This window comes from Bos javanicus, chromosome 5, assembly GCF_032452875.1.
Source record: "Bos javanicus breed banteng chromosome 5, ARS-OSU_banteng_1.0, whole genome shotgun sequence".
Lineage (NCBI taxonomy): Eukaryota > Metazoa > Chordata > Mammalia > Artiodactyla > Bovidae > Bos > Bos javanicus.
Window position 1 is genome coordinate 98,595,233 of NC_083872.1, and position 18,380 is coordinate 98,613,612.

Consider the following 18,380-nt stretch of genomic DNA (forward strand, 5'->3'; position numbering starts at 1 on the left):
CTTCTTGAGCAAGTTTCTTCATCAGTTATACAGGGAGTATTTCTTCCTTCCTCTCCAGAATAAATCCTATCAGCAAAAGGCAGGGGCCTTTTAAAATTGATCAGACAATGTCAGAGCAGACAGAACTTATTAAAGTCATAGAGTTTGAGTTCCCCTAAGTTTAGAGATGAGCAATGGAGTCTCATAAGGGTTAAACAGCTCACCCTGAGCCACCGAGCACTGGGTGGCAGCCAGGATTGAACCTTGGCCTCCTGATCCCAAGTTCAAGATTCTTTCTGCTACACCACATGACCTCTCTACACTTCACACTTTGTTGATTCCTCCCCAACTCTAATAAACATCTGCCAAACTGACCTACAAATTCTACAGTTCTGCTATTTCAACCCAATATTGTATTTCAATCCCTGAAGATCCCAATAGTGACTAAAGAATAAGTGCTATTAATATTTGGCCAAGGCTTCAGATAAATGTATGAAGTGTTTTTGAAATCACAATTCCTCATTTCTTCACAACGGGCTTCCTTGGTGGCTCAGATGGTAAAGAATCTGCCTGCAATGTGGGAGACGGGGGTTTGATCCCCAGGTCGGGAAGATACCCTGGAGAAGGGCATGGCAACCCACTCCAGTATTCTTGTCTGGAGAATTCCATGGACAGAGGAGCCTGGTGGGCTCCATGAGGTCTCAAAGAGTCGGACACAACTGAGCGACTAATTCAATTTCTTCACAACAAGGTGAAAACGGGTGTTGCTGTACCCACTTCAGAGATAAGGAAACTGAGGCCAGGAAGTTAAATGGACTCATCCCAACTGCTGTCTCTTGTTAGAGCTGGTGCTTGACATCTGATTCCAAAATCTGTACTTTTTCTACTTAATTAAAGTGAAGAAGTGAAGTGAAGTAGCTCAGTTGTGTCGACCCTGTGGACTGTAGCCTACCAGGCTCCTCTCTCCATGGGATTCTCCAGGCAAGAATACTGGAGTGGGTTGCCATTTCCTTCTCCAGGGGATCTTCCCAACCCAGGGATTGAACCCGGGTCTCCCGCATTGCAGGCAGATGCTTTAACCTCTGGGCCACCAATTAATAATGACTTCAGATAATACTGCCATTGTTCCTTTTCCTAGTCTGTTCCACCAAAGAAGAAACTTAATGCATAAGGCATATTCAAGTCAATTAAAAAAAAATGCTGGCTGACTACATAAAATTATACATAAACATATATATACATATACATAAAATTATAAGTTCAGGTTATAAGAACATCATCTGCCCAACACAGACCCTAATTTTCTTCAACAAACCAGACTTGAAACCCAGCTCCAAGGACCAGAACACTTACATTTACTGCCTACAAGATTGTAAAGGCCAGCCTGAGGAAATGGTTTTTTGTTTTTTTTTTTTAAACCCCATGGTTGAAGACACTTTCAATTATCGCTTTGTGTCAAAGCAGGAAGGAAAGGGGTCATTTCTTGGCAGTCTGGGGCTCTCACAGAACCTATAAGGCCTCCGTGTTGGTCAGGATTGGGTGAAGCCACAAAGAAAGGCGGCTAGCGATGCTCCCAGCCTCCCGGCTGGCTGCTCAGAGCCTGTTAAAGATAGAGACTAATGGCGGGGGTGGGAGGAAGGGAGATGCTGAGGGCTGTGAGGGAAGGTGTGGGGGGACGGATATAATCCAGCATACAGAAACCTGTCAGGATGGGATTTATTTTTGTTCTGTGAGGGAGTATAATAGGGCTTTGCCTGCGCTCTCAATAGCTGTTTTGAAGTGAACCCGGCTGGTATGTCTTTAATTTGTCATTTCATTATGAAACTGTTTCCCTTCCAAGAAGCCTTCAAGTCAGGAAGCTCTGTCTGCCCACACAGGAAATTCCTTTGCTTCAACTTCCCCAAAAAGGAAATTTCCCTCAGAAGTGAGCCCAGCATATGCCTTTGAGCAGAGCTGCTTCAAGAAATTTGGCAGCTGAGTCCTGAAAACACCCCTGGCTGGCTGGCAGCGGCTGGGCTGCTGGAATAAACAGTGTGGCTCTCCCCCAGGGGGTGGGGACCCCACTGAAATGAACCCTGGCACCCCATCTTCCTCCTTCTCCTGAGCCCTGTAACCCCACCACCCTGTGTCACACCCAGAGCTTTAATTCTCCAAGAGGGAATCGTGTCTGTGACTCTCATCAAGAAATAGGCATCTCTGATTATTTTTCACCGTAAGCTTTACTGAATTATTTAATTTTTTAAACTCTGCACATGCACAATTTTGATGTGAATCAATGGAAGGGGCTAATCTGAAAAGGGAACGGAGTTTGCACTGTTTGCACAGGATTATTTAAAGTAGAATTTGATGTACTATGTATTTAATCCACTTCTTCCAAAAAGCGCAAACTCAAAAAAAAAAAAAAAAAAGAAAATCATCTATGAAGACGTACCTACTTCACACAACAGACTTCAATACAAAGCACCCATTCTTGTCCTCAAGCCCACACACATTTTAGACTTCTGGTAGAAAGACGGCAGTATTTCAAACCAAGAGGGTACACAAAAATAAAACAGCCAATTACAGTTCCTAAAGCACGTATATTGACAAATGACCTTTTATCAAGGGTGGTAGGTTTTTTTTTTCCTACACAAACTTTCCCGGTGAGGACTTAAAGTAAAACATGGAAGGGGAGAAAAGATCCCAAACCACAGCCTTATAAAAATTAATCTCTCAGACATACTGTGAATGACTCAGTGGGTAAGCACCCAGAGCAGCTGGGCTGAAGTGAAGAATAATATATAATATTTTATGAAGCTTCTTAGTACAGAGGCATTAGCAGAAAACTGCCAGACTCACAGTTAAGTTTTTAATTTTCCATTTCAAATTATTTCATTAAAAGAAAAAAGTTGTGAAAAGGAAAACGACACAGAGACCTAAAGAACAAAACGAGGGAGTGATAATGAACTTCAAACTGTATCACAAGAGACAGGACAGAGAGAGACAGGGACAGAGGAGGAACTAAGGCAATCCTGGATTTTCACTCTGTACTTCAGACTGAACTTGAATGGCCGAGTCATAGGATCTGATCTGGTTACGCTATTCATGTGCCAGGAATCGGTAAGGGATATTATTTACCAGGAAACAGAGAGATATTTAAGGGACTAGCAAGACTCCTATAGCCCACTGAAATCTGAATATATTAACCCTGAGGTTTGAGGTTGCGGTGGATGTTTTCTGAGGAGTGAATTTACGATTCTAGTTTAGCGAGTTATTCTGTTTTTCTAAAATTTATGACGTTTTAACCACAGTTGGATCACAGAGGGGGATCCAACACCATTTTTCAAGTTCTTTAAGAGACTGGTCTAGGGACTCAGTCTTTGGCTCAGACCGAGAGGAGAGGTGTAAAGAGAAGGGTCTGACCTGCTAGGCCACCTACCAGCTCTGTAACTTCGGCCAAGTTCCGTAACCTCTTTAAACCTGACCTTTCATCAGTAAAGTGAGGGCAATAAAACTCAGTTCATAGGTCTGTTGTGAGGATTAAATAATATAATACATGTGAAAAGTGCCTACCGTAAGCACTCAATAAATGAAGTTACTGCTCCATATGGAACGCTCTGAAGACTCTTTCTCCCAAAGCCAAATGCCCACTCCTTGTAGAAGCCACCCAGCTCGGCCAGTTGCTTCAATTTCCACACAAGCCAAGGTGTTCCTGGCCCCTTCAACTTGAGCCTTGGATTAACAGCTCCCTTATACATATGCAATCAATGATTTAGTCATTCCAGAGTCTCAGAGACACTCTGGTAAGAACGGTTGAAAGGCTTAAGGATCTAGACTTACATCTCCAAGTTCACTACTCCTCTCAAGAAAATGCAGATGACTTACACCTTCTCAGGCTGACAGTGAGCTAGAGAGGTCCAACATTGTTCAGCTAATAAAGATTCAGGCAACGTCTTGAGACCAACAGCTAGACATAAGAAGCATCAGATGATTCATCTTGGTCTCACAGATCCAGGTTCACAATGTTTTGTCTAAATCTAGGGATCTGGATTTTCCATCTAATCTTATTTAGTCTCCTCCATGGGGAAAGCCAGCCCCCAGCAAAATCATGGGGTTTATTTCCAACTCAGATCCCTCACTTTGACCTTCTGTGCTGACCATGGATCTAACCATGGATTGTCTAATTTAAAAGATTCAAGAGATTTGTTAAACTAATTTTCATTAAGACATCAAGGATGTCAGGTATCAACTACCTCAATCCAATGTATCATGTGCTATCACAATTATTCACTTTTAAAAGTGGAGCTAGGTTGGGACTTCCCTGGTAGTCCAGTGGTTAGGAATACACCTTGCAATGCAGGGGACTTGGGTTTGATCCCTGGTCAGGGAACTAAGATCCCACATGCCAGGGAACAACTAAGCCCATGGTCCATAGCTAGAGAGTCTGTATGCTGCAATGAAAGATCTCACATGATACAACTGAGACCCAAAGTAGCCAAATAAATTAAAAAAAAAAAAAGTGGAGCTAGGTGGAAAAAATGCTTGATCCAAAGGAATATATCTTAGAAGAATTTCAGGTACCACAGGAGTTCATCTTGGGAGATATTCAAGTTCGAGGCACTCTTATCCCACGGCAGCTGGTGATCACACTTTCTAAAGCATAACATGGGCCCTGTTCACAGACAATGATAAGCCCTCAGTTCTGGAGTCAGAGTAGTGCTGTCTGGACAATACAAGTGCAGAAGGCAGCCTCTTTCTGAATCTCAATACTCCTTCAGCAAACAAAGGAGCAGCAGATGAGAGATGGCTACCCAGCTGAATGTACAATGCCAACGCGACAATGCCCAGTTGTACTTGTTCAACTTCATTCCCTGGATCCCTCTGAGTGGTAGGAGTCATCACAGAAGCTCCAAGAAGCAGATGTCTGGAGTATTAGCTTTGAGACAGTTCCCAACCAAACCCCCCCACCCCTTAGTGTGTGCATGTTAAGTTGCTTCAGTCATGTCCAACTCTTTGTAACTCAATAGACTGTAGCCTGTCAGGCTCCTCTGTCTATGAGATTCTCCAGGCAAGAACACTGGAGTGGGTTGCCATGCCTGTCTCCAGGGGATCTTCCCAACCCAGGGATTGAACCTGTGTCTCTTATGTCTCCTGCATTGGGGGGCAAGTTCTTTACCACCAGCGCCACCTGGGAAGCCCCCCATCCTCCCCTATATACACACTCAAACATATATACACACTCAAACATACATGCACACTCATTTGGATTTATCTGAAGTGAAATTCTTCTTTACTAAGGAATCAAAAGATAAAAAAAAAAATTCTTCTTTTATAAAGTCCAAACACATTTCACACCTGTTCAGATTTCTGTGGGTCTCTGAAGTTCCTCTCAGCACCATCAGAGAACACGAGGAAGATTAACCCATGACTCTCAAGTGGGGTGTCTCTCTCTCAGGGAATTTCTAGTTTCGTGTTCCTAAAAGTAAACCCCAAATATCTGGGTGAACCATTGAATCACAGCCAGACTGTAAGATCAGCAAGTGGCCCCCACCACACGGGGCGGAACTGCAAACAGGGGAACATAAGCTTGCTGTCTGTCCGGGTGGGGATTTCGTGAGCCAACCTCACGGCCACTTCACAGGAGAAGTGAAAAGAGTAAGTGTGAGAGTTCAGAGCTGTGAGAACAGCGCTGTGTAAGGAATCAGAGTGAAAAAAGAAAGAGAAGCAATTTATCCTCCTTCCCCTTGGTTGTCATCTACCAGGAAAATACGTCCAAGACAGATGAACCCTCCAGCTCGTCATCAGAATAACAGGTTTGCAAACCTGCCTGGCCACACGGTTGCTTCCTCAAGTCAGGCTCGTGAGGAGAAAGAGTCGTTTCATGTCCCCAAGAGGGCTGGCACCAGATCATCGGCTCATATTTGTTTCCCTGCAAAGAGCTCTCAATGTTGGTGACTCGAGAGCTACTGAAGGAAGCAAAATAAAACCCCTCGTCAGCTTTGTTCACGAATCAGCACGGCTGATTCTTTTCTCCCTCATCCTACACCCCCTTTTCACAGCCTGTGGCAATGAGCAGAGGATTCGAGTAACTGGTACAGGGGTTCCATTTAGAAATAGCTTCTTGGGTGTGAGCTTTCATACTCAGGGGATGGTCTAAGTGTCACGGATTCTCTCTGCTGAGCTGTGCGAATAGAAATATACATTAAAGCTCAGCATGAAAGCTTTCACTGGAGAAGCTGAAAGCCTCCATTCCCTGGCCAACTGGGCTTCCCCACTCCCACTATTAATGTGGAATTAATTGTGCATGTGCATGGGACCAGCAGAAGAAGGGGAGCGTGGCCAATCTGGAAAGCCTGAAACCCAATGGACGCCACCGAGAGAGGGAGCACAGCGAGTCCATCATTTGTACAGGTTACAGGAAAGGCAGACGTGCCCCTAGCTGCTAAGGGGATTCCCACAAATCATGCAATTGGGGTCAAGGAGGTAATTACCAGAAGTCACACCTGTGCGTAATGCACTGGGCCAAGAGCCAGGCTCACAGCCGATTCTCAAGCCGGAACGGGGTCGGGGTGGGGGGTGCTTGGAGGACAGGGGAGTGGGCCTGTAGTTCTACTCTGAGGTCCTGGGAACCAAGGGAAGATGCAAGTGGCTGAGGCAGCCTTCAGGAGACCTGCAAAGCCCACGAGCTGGCTCGGGTTCCCAACCCACAAAAGCATCAACTGATCTCAGCATGGGCAGCGTGGGGAAGCACCCTTTGGCGTCAGGGAGTTGAATTTCCAAATTTCTTTGCAGGAGAACATCCTCACAAAACCATCACAGCCAAAGCCGAAGACAATTTCCTGCGTCATTAAAATACCACCATCTGCACTAAAATGTGATGTTGAGCACATGAAATCAAGTGAATAATCATGAGCATTTTATAGATAATGCACCACTGCTGATACGCCTTGTATTTCTCTTCTGGAATTAAAGAACAAAAAAAAAGTGGTTAAGCTGGGAAGAACCCAGGGACGTTACATACACAGGGTGAGGAAATGATGACCCTGGGAGGAAGAGTGAAGTGTTAAAGACGACCCCACCTACTACTGACCACACTGGGCCAACGCTGGGAGGGCTGACCCCTGTCAAGGGCGTCCACGGCTCTGTGACTCTGCAATAGAGCTTCCTGGAATGCAGGTCATGAGGGTAAAACCCAAGACATCAACAGGCCAGACAACTTTTCTGAAGAAGCGTGTGAGATTAACGAAAAGCATTAGGAAGTGAAATGTTTTCATTCGTAAGCCCATCAACATTTCTACTGCTGAATAATAATCTGTGAGGCAGATTATCACTTTTAAAAAGATGGAAAATTGTGAACAACAGGAACCTCTTTTCACTTCATTTTGTTTTTAACACTCCAGCCTTTATCGACACCTGAAAATAAGTTACAGATACCAGTCTACAAAGAGGCTTGAATTTGAAAGTTTATCTTCTTCTAAATTCAAAAGATGATTTAGTGTCTGTCTCTGATTTTATTCCTTTGGCATTTCTTGTTGGCAAAAATATATAAGTTTTGCCTAAATTAGAAAAAATAAAATCAACCTGTAAGTCTGCATTTTCTCTTTCTAACCAACAGCTAGAGGGAAATGATTTTCAACAGTTCCTAGTATTTTTATGAAGCAACATGGTGAAGTGAATAAAAGCCTGGGTTTTGGAATTAGATCTGGATTCAAATTGTGGCTCCTCCACTTTCTCTGTGTGAACTCTAGCAAGTGATGCACCACTCAGACACAAACCAGACAAACATCTACCATGCAGTATTAGTGATTATTTAAAATCATATACATAAAGTTTCTGGCATTGAGAAAGTGTTCAGTAAGCTGTAGTGACAACGATTTCTCATTCCACACTCTATTGCAACAGATTCCCTAAGGTGGTATCTCATACACAGTCGACCTCAGAACGGCTCCTAGGAAAACCAAAGCATTTATAAACTGTAAGGTGGGGGGTGATGACAAAAAAAGAAACTGATTTGCAAAGGTAAGCCACTCTTGGAAAACAAATGGGTAAACCCTAACCCTGTTACTTCTAAAGTGGAGCTACAGGGACTTCCCTGGGGTCCAGCAGTTAAGAATCCACCTTCCAATGCAGGGGACACAGGTTCGATCTCTGGTCAGGGAACTAAGATGCCACAGGCCAGGGGGCCACTGAAAAGTCCAAGTGCCACAACTACTGAGCCCACGTGCTCCAGAGAGAGCACACAACTAGAGAAGCCCCCGTGACACGATGAAGATCTTGAGTGCCACAACCAAGACCCAACACAGCCAAATAAATAAATAAACAAATGAAATAAAATAAAGTTGCTGCTAAGTCACTTCAGTCGTGTCCGACTCTGTGCGACCCCATAGACAGCAGCCCACCAGGCTCCCCCATCCCTGGGATTCTCCAGGCAAGAACGCTGGAGTGGGTTGCCATTTCCTTCTCCAATGCATGAAAGTGAAGTCGCTCAGTCATGTCTGACTCTTAGCGACCCCATGGACTGCAGCCTACCAGGCTCCTCCGTCCATGGGATTTTCTAGGCAAGAGTACTGGAGTGGGGTGCCAAGTAGAGCTACATAATTACCCGATAGCCCTCTAATATTTTTTAAGAGCATGCTGTTCGCCAACACTTACCTAGGTATCTTTTGTTTTAAAAAGTGACTGTTATCTATCCCCTTGCAAACCTTCCCCTTCTTGTTTGAAGTGAACCATTATAGTGAAAGCTCCTACTCCAGCCCAGAGAATCCAGCCCCAGCAGAAACTGATCAAACAACATGTTCTCTGCACAGCCCTGCATGGGTGAGGATTTTCCTCACAGGCATCCTATCTGTACCCACCACATACCCAGAGCTCTTCATCCAGGATCCACACATGTGGTCTGCATTTCTAGGATTGAAATCTTAGTGCCCCATTTGAGGCTATTTCTATGCATGATCCTGAAAGGACTGAAGCTGAGGCTCCAATACTGTGGCCAGCTGATGCAAAGAGCCGACTCATTGGAAAAGATTCTGATGCTGGGGAAGACTGAAGGCAAAAGGAGAAGGGGCGGCAGAGGATGAGATGGTTGGATGGCATCACCAACTCAATGGATTTGAGCAAACGCCAGGATATAGTGAAGGACAGGAAAGTCTGATGTGCTGCAGTCCATAGGGTCGCAAACAGTCAGACACAACTTAGTGACTGAACAACAACTGTTCATGATCTAGAGGAAACAAGGACTAATTTCAGAAGAATGGGGTTCAGTCCAGCTACCCAAGCTGGCAGCAGTAAATATTGGGGTGGGGTGACTAATTATTCTTGGGAATTTACAGTCAGCATGTGGTTAGGGACAGGGATTGCTTAAATCTCTCAAATCCTACCCTATCTTCCTTCAGAAGAGACCAGAAAAATCAGTCCCCTGCCTCCCCCCAACAAAACACACATGGATGCTTCAGGTTACCGAACCAGAATCCTCTGATGCTAACAAGTGAAATCAGCAACACTCAATGGTCCTTGGTAACACTGACCTCTGGAAATACATAAAGATAAACCACACAAAGTCATGTCAGAAACTCCAAGCGGGGGCTTACCTAGTGGCTCAGTAGTCAAGAATCTGCCTGCCAATGCAGGAGACACAGATTTGATCCCTGGTGCGAGAAGATACTGAAGCCTGTGCCCCTAGAGCCCATGCTCTGCAACAAGAGAAGCCACCGCGATGAGAAGCCCGTGCACCACAACAAAAACCCAGCACAGCCAAAAACAAAGAAAGAAAGAAACTCCAAGAGTCTGAGCTACTGTGAACTCAGGCATGAAGCAAATGGGGGAAAAAAAATACCTGTTACTTGATGATGGAAACTTGCTCACATTTGTACAGACTTGGCCCAATCAATATGCTTTGTGATAACATAGAGGAGGTGGGGAGGAACCTAGGCCGAGCACATCTGAGCCAACGTGACGCTGAATCTTTATCAGACCAGCCGGCAAGTGTTAGGTAGACAGACGTGAGGATGATGGACAGGGAGCCGTCAATCTGCAGAACCCCCGAAAACACGAAGAGAAAGATCACAGTGGTACCGATAGTGGGGAAGATCCAAGGGGAGATGGGAGAAGGGACACAGAAGAAATGGAAATAACATTTCTTACTTCCTGTTGTTCAAGTCTATTCATAGAACAGACTGGTTCCCATCGGCTCTGCTTTTTAGATGGCTCTCTCGCTTAATCTGTCATAAGCATTCAACACTGGGTGTAGAATGGAGCCAGGTATCTCTCTATCTCTCTCATGGTAAATAACCCACAGCACCAGGTAAGGACAACCCACAGCCAGAGGCTTCTGATGTTTACTTCAAAATTTCAAGGAAAGTGAGAGCCTTTCCCCCATTCCTTGCAGGACCAGAGCCACTGTGTTGGAGCGTTTGCCAGAGGAACTGCCTTAAATGCACACGGAGCACACGGCATGAAATGCGAAGCGAAAGAAAAGGTCAATAGACCTCTGGTTATATATTTTTTTCTTTTTTTTTAAAAAAGACATCTATAAATAGCTGCATTTATTGAAGTTGCTTCCTTATCAGGAAGCATGGAGCTAGGAATTAATGTCTGCCTGCATCGGAAATTCTTGCAGACAGCAAACCCAAAAAGGAAATTTCCCTTCCAAAAGCATCCTGGCTGTTCTGTTGTGGCCTGTTTTTTCTCTTCGAGCTCTTTGAAGTAGCTACCCAGGACCCCACGAGGCTGGAAAAGCAGAGAGCCTTCAAGCATTTGAAACTAGAAAATAAAGGCCCCCAAAGAAGGCTTGCGGGCAACACAACAGAAAATGCTGGTGGCTGGCCATCGTTGTTAGAAGTCACGACTGCTTTGTCGAGATACTGAGAAGAAAATCCTTCTCTGTGTCCTTGCCTCAACTCTGCCAGTGACGTCACAGCACACCACAGGCATCTGGGGAGCCCTGACATTTGGCTGAGGACAGGGAGGATCTGCTGGGTCTGGGGAGGAGAATGGGGACGGTTGAAGAAAAAGATGACAGATCCAGGCAAGGAAAGAAAGTAGTTTCAGACAGAAGTACACTTGCGGTGTGGGAATGGTCAAGGCCCTGGGGTGGAGTGCCCCAGTGCAGGACCAAGTTCCCAGGAATCACCGAGTTAGAAAATAGACCTCATTTCCATTGTGACTTCAGGAAATAGCCTCAGAACATGCAGGCAGAACCCCAGGCCCTTTCTTTAATGAAGCAAGCAAGCACATCCATGCTCCTCTCCGCCCTTGAAAGGGAGGATGCCCCTCCTAAACAGGCGATTCACTAGCTGTGAAAACTGAAATAGAGCTCTCAGTGAGTTTGTGGTCACTGTTTGCCAGGCACTGTGCTAGGTGCTACACGCAAACTACCTCTGATACGTATAGGAAACACTCATCAACTCTATTTCAATAAAAAAAATTTTTTTAAACCCTTGAAAAACAAAAGTTGCTAAGAGAGCAGATCTTAAAAGTTCTCATCACAAGAGAAACTACATGTAGTAACAGATCTTAACTAGATTTATTATGGGCTTCACTGGTGGCTCAGTGGTAAAGAGTGTCTGCAATGCAGGAGACCTAGATTCGATTCCTGGGTTAGGAAGATCCCCTGGAGGAGGGCATGGCAACCCACTCCAGTACTCTTGCCTGGAGAATCCCATGGACACAGGAGCCTGATGGGTTACAGTCCATGGGGTCACAAAGAGTCAGATATGACTGAGCAATTAACACTTTCCCTTTTCAGATTATTATGATCACTTCACAATATATACATATATTGAATTACTGTACATCTGAAATTAATATATTTCAAAAAATTTTCTGGATTTTGATAATCATACTGTGATTATGTAAGAGAATACCCTTGTTCTTAGAAAAATACACAGAAGTATTTAGGGATAAAGATTTAAAAAGAAACCCTCATCAGTAGGTGTGTTATGCAATTTGAGTCTTGGAGAGGGGAACTCATCTAACAGAGGCAGCCCTGGGAGGCCAGTCTCTTGCATTTGTCCCAGCCCAAGTCTTTTCTATTGCTGTGCTTTTTCACTCGGAAACTCAGAAAGAGCAGTGAGCCCTGATCCCGAGAGGTAACTCCTGATGAAATGCCAGGAAAGTTGTGGACTTGGGTGAGTCCTCTGTGGCTAGCGCTGTTCTTCTAGTGGCAAGAGAGATACTGGTCTTTAACCTCAGCTCACAGGACAGTAAAGAGGGAGGAGCAGGAGAAACGGGTGAGAAAAACCAAAATGATTATCCATCAGGACAGGCGCCTGTTCCTGCCAGAAGCCAGCCTGCTGGAGGATCAGCACCAATGAACGGGCTAGTGCATTCCTAGAGCCCTTGCTGCCCCAAGTCCCCGCACCCACAGCCGCCCAGACACCAAAGGTCAGCATTGCCTCTGCTTTCAAGTCTGTGACACTCTGTCATCATGTTTTCTCCCCAAAAGGCTAAGTGGTGACTTTGGGAACAGAAATCACATCAGATTCTTCAGGCGCCGTATTCAGTAAAAATATCTGAGACCCGGTAATCTAATCAATAAAATAGGATTAATAACACCTAGGAGGGCTGCATGATTAAATGAACACGTTTTGTTACTTACAATAGTGTAAAACGCTAACTATGATTATACTTAATTCCCATTTTTTGTCTCTTCTCTGGGACAGGGAAGAGCTTGAAAGTATATAAAATTGTTGGTTGCTCCACTCAGTAACTAAGAGAGACACAGCATCTCCTTTCACTCCCTGGCTCTAACCGGGTGCTGTATGTCACATGACTCTCTGACACTCCAACACTCTGCTGAGAGTGCAAAATCGCCAAAGAGGGTGAGCAACCAGGGAACGTTTCCATAGGAAGGCATTAAATTAAATTATTAAACACACGCAAGTAGGAGCCGTAATGCAAGATTTCTGGAAGATTCACAAGCATAGGAAGGAGAGAGTTAAGGGACTATTTCTGGTGTTCTGACGCTAGAAAACTCTGAGTGGCTATTACGGCTATTTATTAACCTGCAACATCATACACCATAACCCGATTCAATGTGATGAATGAGCCCTGGGTTCTGATTTTTAAATATCAACCACAGGAATTTTACAAGAACAAATTGGCACCACGGAAGGCAGAGACTCTAGGCAGATGGCATCATCTCAGCCTGTGATTAGAGGTGATCATGTCAACTAAATGCAAGATGATTATGTGAAAAGGAATTTAATAAAGTAAAGGCATTTAGTGATTTCAATTCTGCCCCATAGATCTGAAATATATGCTTTGTGACCACTTAGGTGGCCCTGGACATCGTGATTTGAGGCTGAGTATGTCACAGGGCTGGCATCAGCCCATAAGGTATCTCTGCTGTCCTCCTTGCCACCCACCACCCATGAATTTAGGGGAAAAAAAGTGACCCCTGGGCAGACAAACTAGAAAGAATCTCTCCTTCACACCGTGAAGGTCCAATGAGGCCCTTCACTGCTCAGAGAATCAAAACCGGCCTTGTCCAGCCACTCTCGGGGGCACCACAGTCCTATGAGTTTTTCAAGGTATCATGAAAGGTTTGGGGACTTCCCAGGTGGTACTAATGGTAAAGAATCTGCCTGCAGTGCAGGAGATGTTAGAGACTTGGGTTGAGTCCCTGGGTTGGAAAGATCCCCTGGAGAAGGAAATGGCAGCCCATTCTAATATTCTTGCCTGGAGAATTTCATGGACAGAGGAGCCTGGCAGTTTACTGTCCATGGGGCTGCAAAGAGTTGGACATGACTGAAGGGACTTAGCACAGACGCATGAAAGGATTATGTCCCCTTTAAAGAATGGAACTTTTCGTTTTCGTCTACCTGCTGTAATTGTCACACTTCAGCTCCTCTAGCCTCAAGCTTAAAAAAAAAAATTTTTTTTAATACCTTAGACGGAAGGAAGGGGAAAAAAATATCTTTCTGTCTTTTCAATAAACATACTTGTGTTTGCTTCCTGGTGCAGCAGGGAAGTTCCAAGAAGCTGCTGGAGGACTCCTGCAAGGGAGTGGGGAGTGGGGGTCAGGAGGCCAGACCAGGAGGCCAGACAAGGACGGCAGGCAAGCCCTTTTCCTCTGGGCTCCCCTCCTCTCCTGGGCCCAAACTGCCCTGCCTGCCCCTATCAAGTTCTCTAGAATCACTATTTAACAGGTTGCCCTATTTATCACTGTCTGGTTTTTTTTTTTTTTTTAATCACAGGCAAGTAAGAGGAAAAGGCATTACTTTCTACTTCTTAACAGCTTCCTAATTTGTCACACTGTGTCTTCCATTTGGCCCTGTGTTTGCAGAACAAAATGGTGAGAAACCCACCATACAAGAACCTTACAAGAATATTACTATCCTCGCCTTCCCTTTTAACCAGGAAAGGCTAGATATCGACTTCAGAAAGGAGGAAACGGAAGGGTTAAAAGAGAGAGAGGATTTATCTGCAGATCAATGAGGATAAAGGGGAGAAAAGAAGCCACTGGAGGCATACCAAGCTGGTGAGTGTCTCTTTAAAACAAGCAGCTAAAAAAGCTTTCGAACTAGCAATACCATAAATGTCCCGCTGCTGTCTTGGCTCTCGGATTCTTCCCCGTACTTTCCATGAGCATTCCACTGGGAATTGTCTGGAATCCCAGATTTGAACAGCAATAACCAAATTCCCTTGTCAGAAGATTTATTTTCTTTTCAGCTTGGAAACCCAGCTGGGAGGCATCCTCAAGTGTACAGCCCAGCCGCAACCAACCTAGAGGCTTCAGGAGATGTTTCTCAAACAGCACAACGGGCAGCTGAGTTTTGGAACTTGCGAGAGAGGCGGGCAGCTCAGCCTCTCGTGGAAAGTCCCAGCTGAGGACAGATGGCAAGAGCCTGGGAACTGGAGGATTCGTTCCAGATGTGGGAACCAGTGGTGTTACGAGATGGCCAATGCAGATGCCAAGGAGGGCCCTAACGTCAGGCTGCCCAGAGAGTAGCACTCAGACAAAACTATCACCATGAAACCTAAATCCATCACCTAACGACTGACTATGTTTTAAGGCCAGCAGTGCCCTGCTACAGTTCTATATTGGATAATTCTCTACGTGGGTATCCATCCAACCATCCATCTACTCATCCATCCATTATCCAAGCAAGAAATGCAAACTATTCGACAACTGATCCACCAGTTAGAACAGATTTCAGCCAGAAACCAGCCCTCTGGCCACATCAGTGAATACTGGCTAAGTGTCAACCCTGAACTCATCCATCCATCCAAAAGGTACATAGTAAATATACTTACATCGTGGCAGGATAGATAAGAGCCCAGGTGGCGCAGTGGTAAAGAATCTGCCTGTCAATGCAAGAGACTTGGGAGACGTGGGTTCAATTCCTGGGTTGGGAAGATCCCCTGGAGAAGGAAATGGCAACACACTCCAGTATTCTTGCCTGGAGAATTCCATGGACAGAGGAGCCTGGCCAGCTATGGCCCATGGTTTCCAGAAGAGTTGGACATGACTGAGCACACACACAGACACACAGGCTCTGCAGTCAGACAGAACTGAGTTTGAACCCTGACTCTCTCGCTGACTGGGTGACCTTGTTAGTTTGCTCACATTCTTTTAAACCCTGAATTCCTTATGTGTGACATGGATATACAAAAAATATCTACAAGTATTGCTGGGAGAATAAATAAAATAATTTCCATCAAGGACTTCACACAGTGCCTGCTACAGAGTCATCCCAATAAATAAATATTAGCTATGATGTATATGTGCTAGGCACATGGCAGGACCTGGCCAAACAGTGGTGAACAGCACAGCTGTGACTCAACGAGGAAACTGTCTACTCAAGAAAAAACGTTAAAATGTCTGTATGGAAGAAACAGATCCAAGTAGGGAAAATGATGTCTTAGGTGAGGTCATAATATTTTCAAGGTAAGAGGGCTGTTAAACATTCTCCTGCCCAATTGCCATCTTGCATGGTAGGAAAACTGAGTGTTATGATGACTGACTCACAGTCAAACAGCTTGTCTAACAGCAGAACTAGTTAAGGATTAAGATCTGAGCGCCGGTTCATTGTTTGTTAGTGCATTTTATCATGATAACTTTTTATGGAGTGGCAGCACTAGGGTAAAAGAGCCTCCATATGTGAAAGTCATCCAGCGGCAAACCAAGAGTTAGGGCTTTCTTGGGATGCGGGGCGGGGTTGGGGGGCAGTGAATGTGTCATAGTACAGAATTCAAAAGCCATGAAAGAAACCTCAGCCTATTTGGAACAGGAGTTTATTATTTCCTTTTCTCTCTTTATGGAGACTCCAAGCTCCACAAGGGCGAGGAGTTGGGTCTACTCTATTTACTTCAAAGTGCCTGGCATAGTGCAGGTAATCAGTACCTGCTTGTGGAATGAATAAATGAATGAGATTAGTAGCAGGCATGCTTTGTCTGAATGGCCTGAGTCTGTTCCATCCTGAAGTGAATGTCCTAATCACAGAGCAGCTTCTGGAGAAAAGAAGGCTCACACCTGGCTGTGGTCTCTTTCCCAGTCTGTCTGCTCACAACACTCACTGGTACCACAACGCTCCAGTATACTGCAGACGACCGTGCCCACAGTCATGACCCTGACACCTTCACAGTCCTAATCTCTTTAAAGTTCATTGTGGAGAAGATGGTAGACTGAGGCTGGAAGGTGCTGACCACAGTATACCAGATTTGTAAACATTGATAGACATGGCAGGCTGGCTGAAGGAGGTGAAGGATGCTCCAAAACCCCTTGAAGTTTACAGCTACCATCCTCACTGTGAAAGAGAAGGGATATGCCAGTAACACCCCCCAGTACCTCCTAGCATCACAGTCATCAGATCTGCTGAGTAGACACAGACAGAGGACACAGAAGCCTGCATCTTCTCTTCTCGCTCCCCACTCTTAGTAGGCAGCCTTGGGCTTTCTCAGGAGGGATAAGCCATGAAGAGCAGAATAACCCAGGGAGCACGACTGTGGCAGAAAGAGACAGCAGGTACAACCAGACAACCATTCAAGTCATGAGAAATCAAGTAGGGAAGGGCCAAGGTGACTCCCTCCCCCTGCCGAGTCCTCCATAACCTGAACCTGTGTTCCGAGGGTAACAGTCAAGCCAGAGCACCCAGCATTTTCTTGGACACCGCAGCCAGGGTGGAAATCAAGTGATCCATTCTCCCCAGCCACACCCAGCACCCTGGATCATCGGGGCTGAGTGGCAGCTCAGAAGAGAGACAAAAAAGAAAGGGACAGGTGTCAGGTGCTTTGGAGCCTGGCCCCAGCAGCCCAAGTGTGGGGCCCCTGATGCCCTGCCCAGCTGCAGCTGAGGATTCAGGCAGGGGAAGTGGAAGAGGAAGAGGCAGAGGAAACTCAGAAGAGAAAGGTAGAACTATTACAAAATAATGGGAGCTGTCAGGTGGCTCACCGGTAAAGAATCTGCCTGCCAATGCAAGAGATGCGGGTCCCATCCCTGGGTCCGGAAGATCCCTCGGAGAAGGGAATGGCAACCCACTTCAGTATCCTTGCCTGGAGAATCCCATGAACAGAGGAACCTGGAGAGCTACAGTCCATGGGTTTGCAATGAATGGGACATGACTGAGTGACTGAGTACCCACAATGGGAGCCGTAGAGGAAATGAAGGTACAAGAGAGGTGGAGAAGACAGGTGGGGAGGGAGAAAGGCCCTGTGTTGGCATAAGAGGAAAGAACAGAGCGACGACCATGGAAGAGGAGGGGACAGCCCTGCAAAGAAAGTTCAATCCAAGTACCCAGCAAAAAGCAGAGGGGGAGGGAGACCGGCACAGAAGCCCTGCAAAATTTCGGGGCAATGAAGACACAGAAGGGGAGGAAGTGTGAACTTTAGGAAGACAGACTCTCCCCCAGAGTTCACCTTGCCTCTTGGGAGATTCAGTGGAACCTGTAGTGCCCCTGTCATAGTCAGAGGTGAAATCAATGCACAGAGAAACAACGGAACACCCAGGAATCTCGGAATCTCACAGTTTTCAAAGCCATTTTGGGGGATGGGGCGGCAGGAGGTGAATGATGCCAAAAGAGTTTCTGGAAACTGTAGGAAAACCATCTCAGAGCGTGCCCCCTGCCCAGGCTTGCAGCCCTACCTCCCTCAGCCCATGCGGTTGACCCTTCTGTTTGACAGTCTGTCCGTCCACCCATTCCATCCATCCCCCATCCATCCAGGACTCAGGAACACTCACGCAGGTGCGCGGGCAGGCGGATCGAGTCTTCCTCCATCCTGAGCGCTCTGGGCACTGGCACATGAAGCGGCGTCGAGGAAGCGTAGCTGGGCACCGGGCTCTCGGGGGGTGTGTATGAAATTCGTTCCTGCTGTTAAAAAGAAGGGCAGAGAGAGGGGAAGGGGAGAAAAGACAATGAAAGCCTGGAACTGAGGGGTGACAGCCGCGAGGGGGTGGGTGGGGGCGTCTGGGTGCAGGTCACCGC

The 18,380-nt window shown here is 45.9% G+C and overlaps 1 protein-coding gene across 5 annotated transcripts in view; it reads right to left on the minus strand.

Annotated features, from left to right (window-relative positions):
* Positions 1-18,380, minus strand: part of ETV6 (ETS variant transcription factor 6) — a 290,065-nt gene that overhangs the window by 149,143 nt on the left and 122,542 nt on the right. For 3 of the 5 annotated variants that reach the window (XM_061417839.1, XM_061417838.1, XM_061417844.1), the window contains one exon: positions 18,137-18,266. In XM_061417839.1, the coding sequence (XP_061273823.1) occupies positions 18,137-18,266 (130 nt within the window). Of the gene's footprint in view, positions 1-15,213; positions 18,111-18,136; positions 18,267-18,380 lie in introns of those variants that run through there. The other 2 variants (XM_061417840.1, XM_061417842.1) reach the window with 2 other exon arrangements.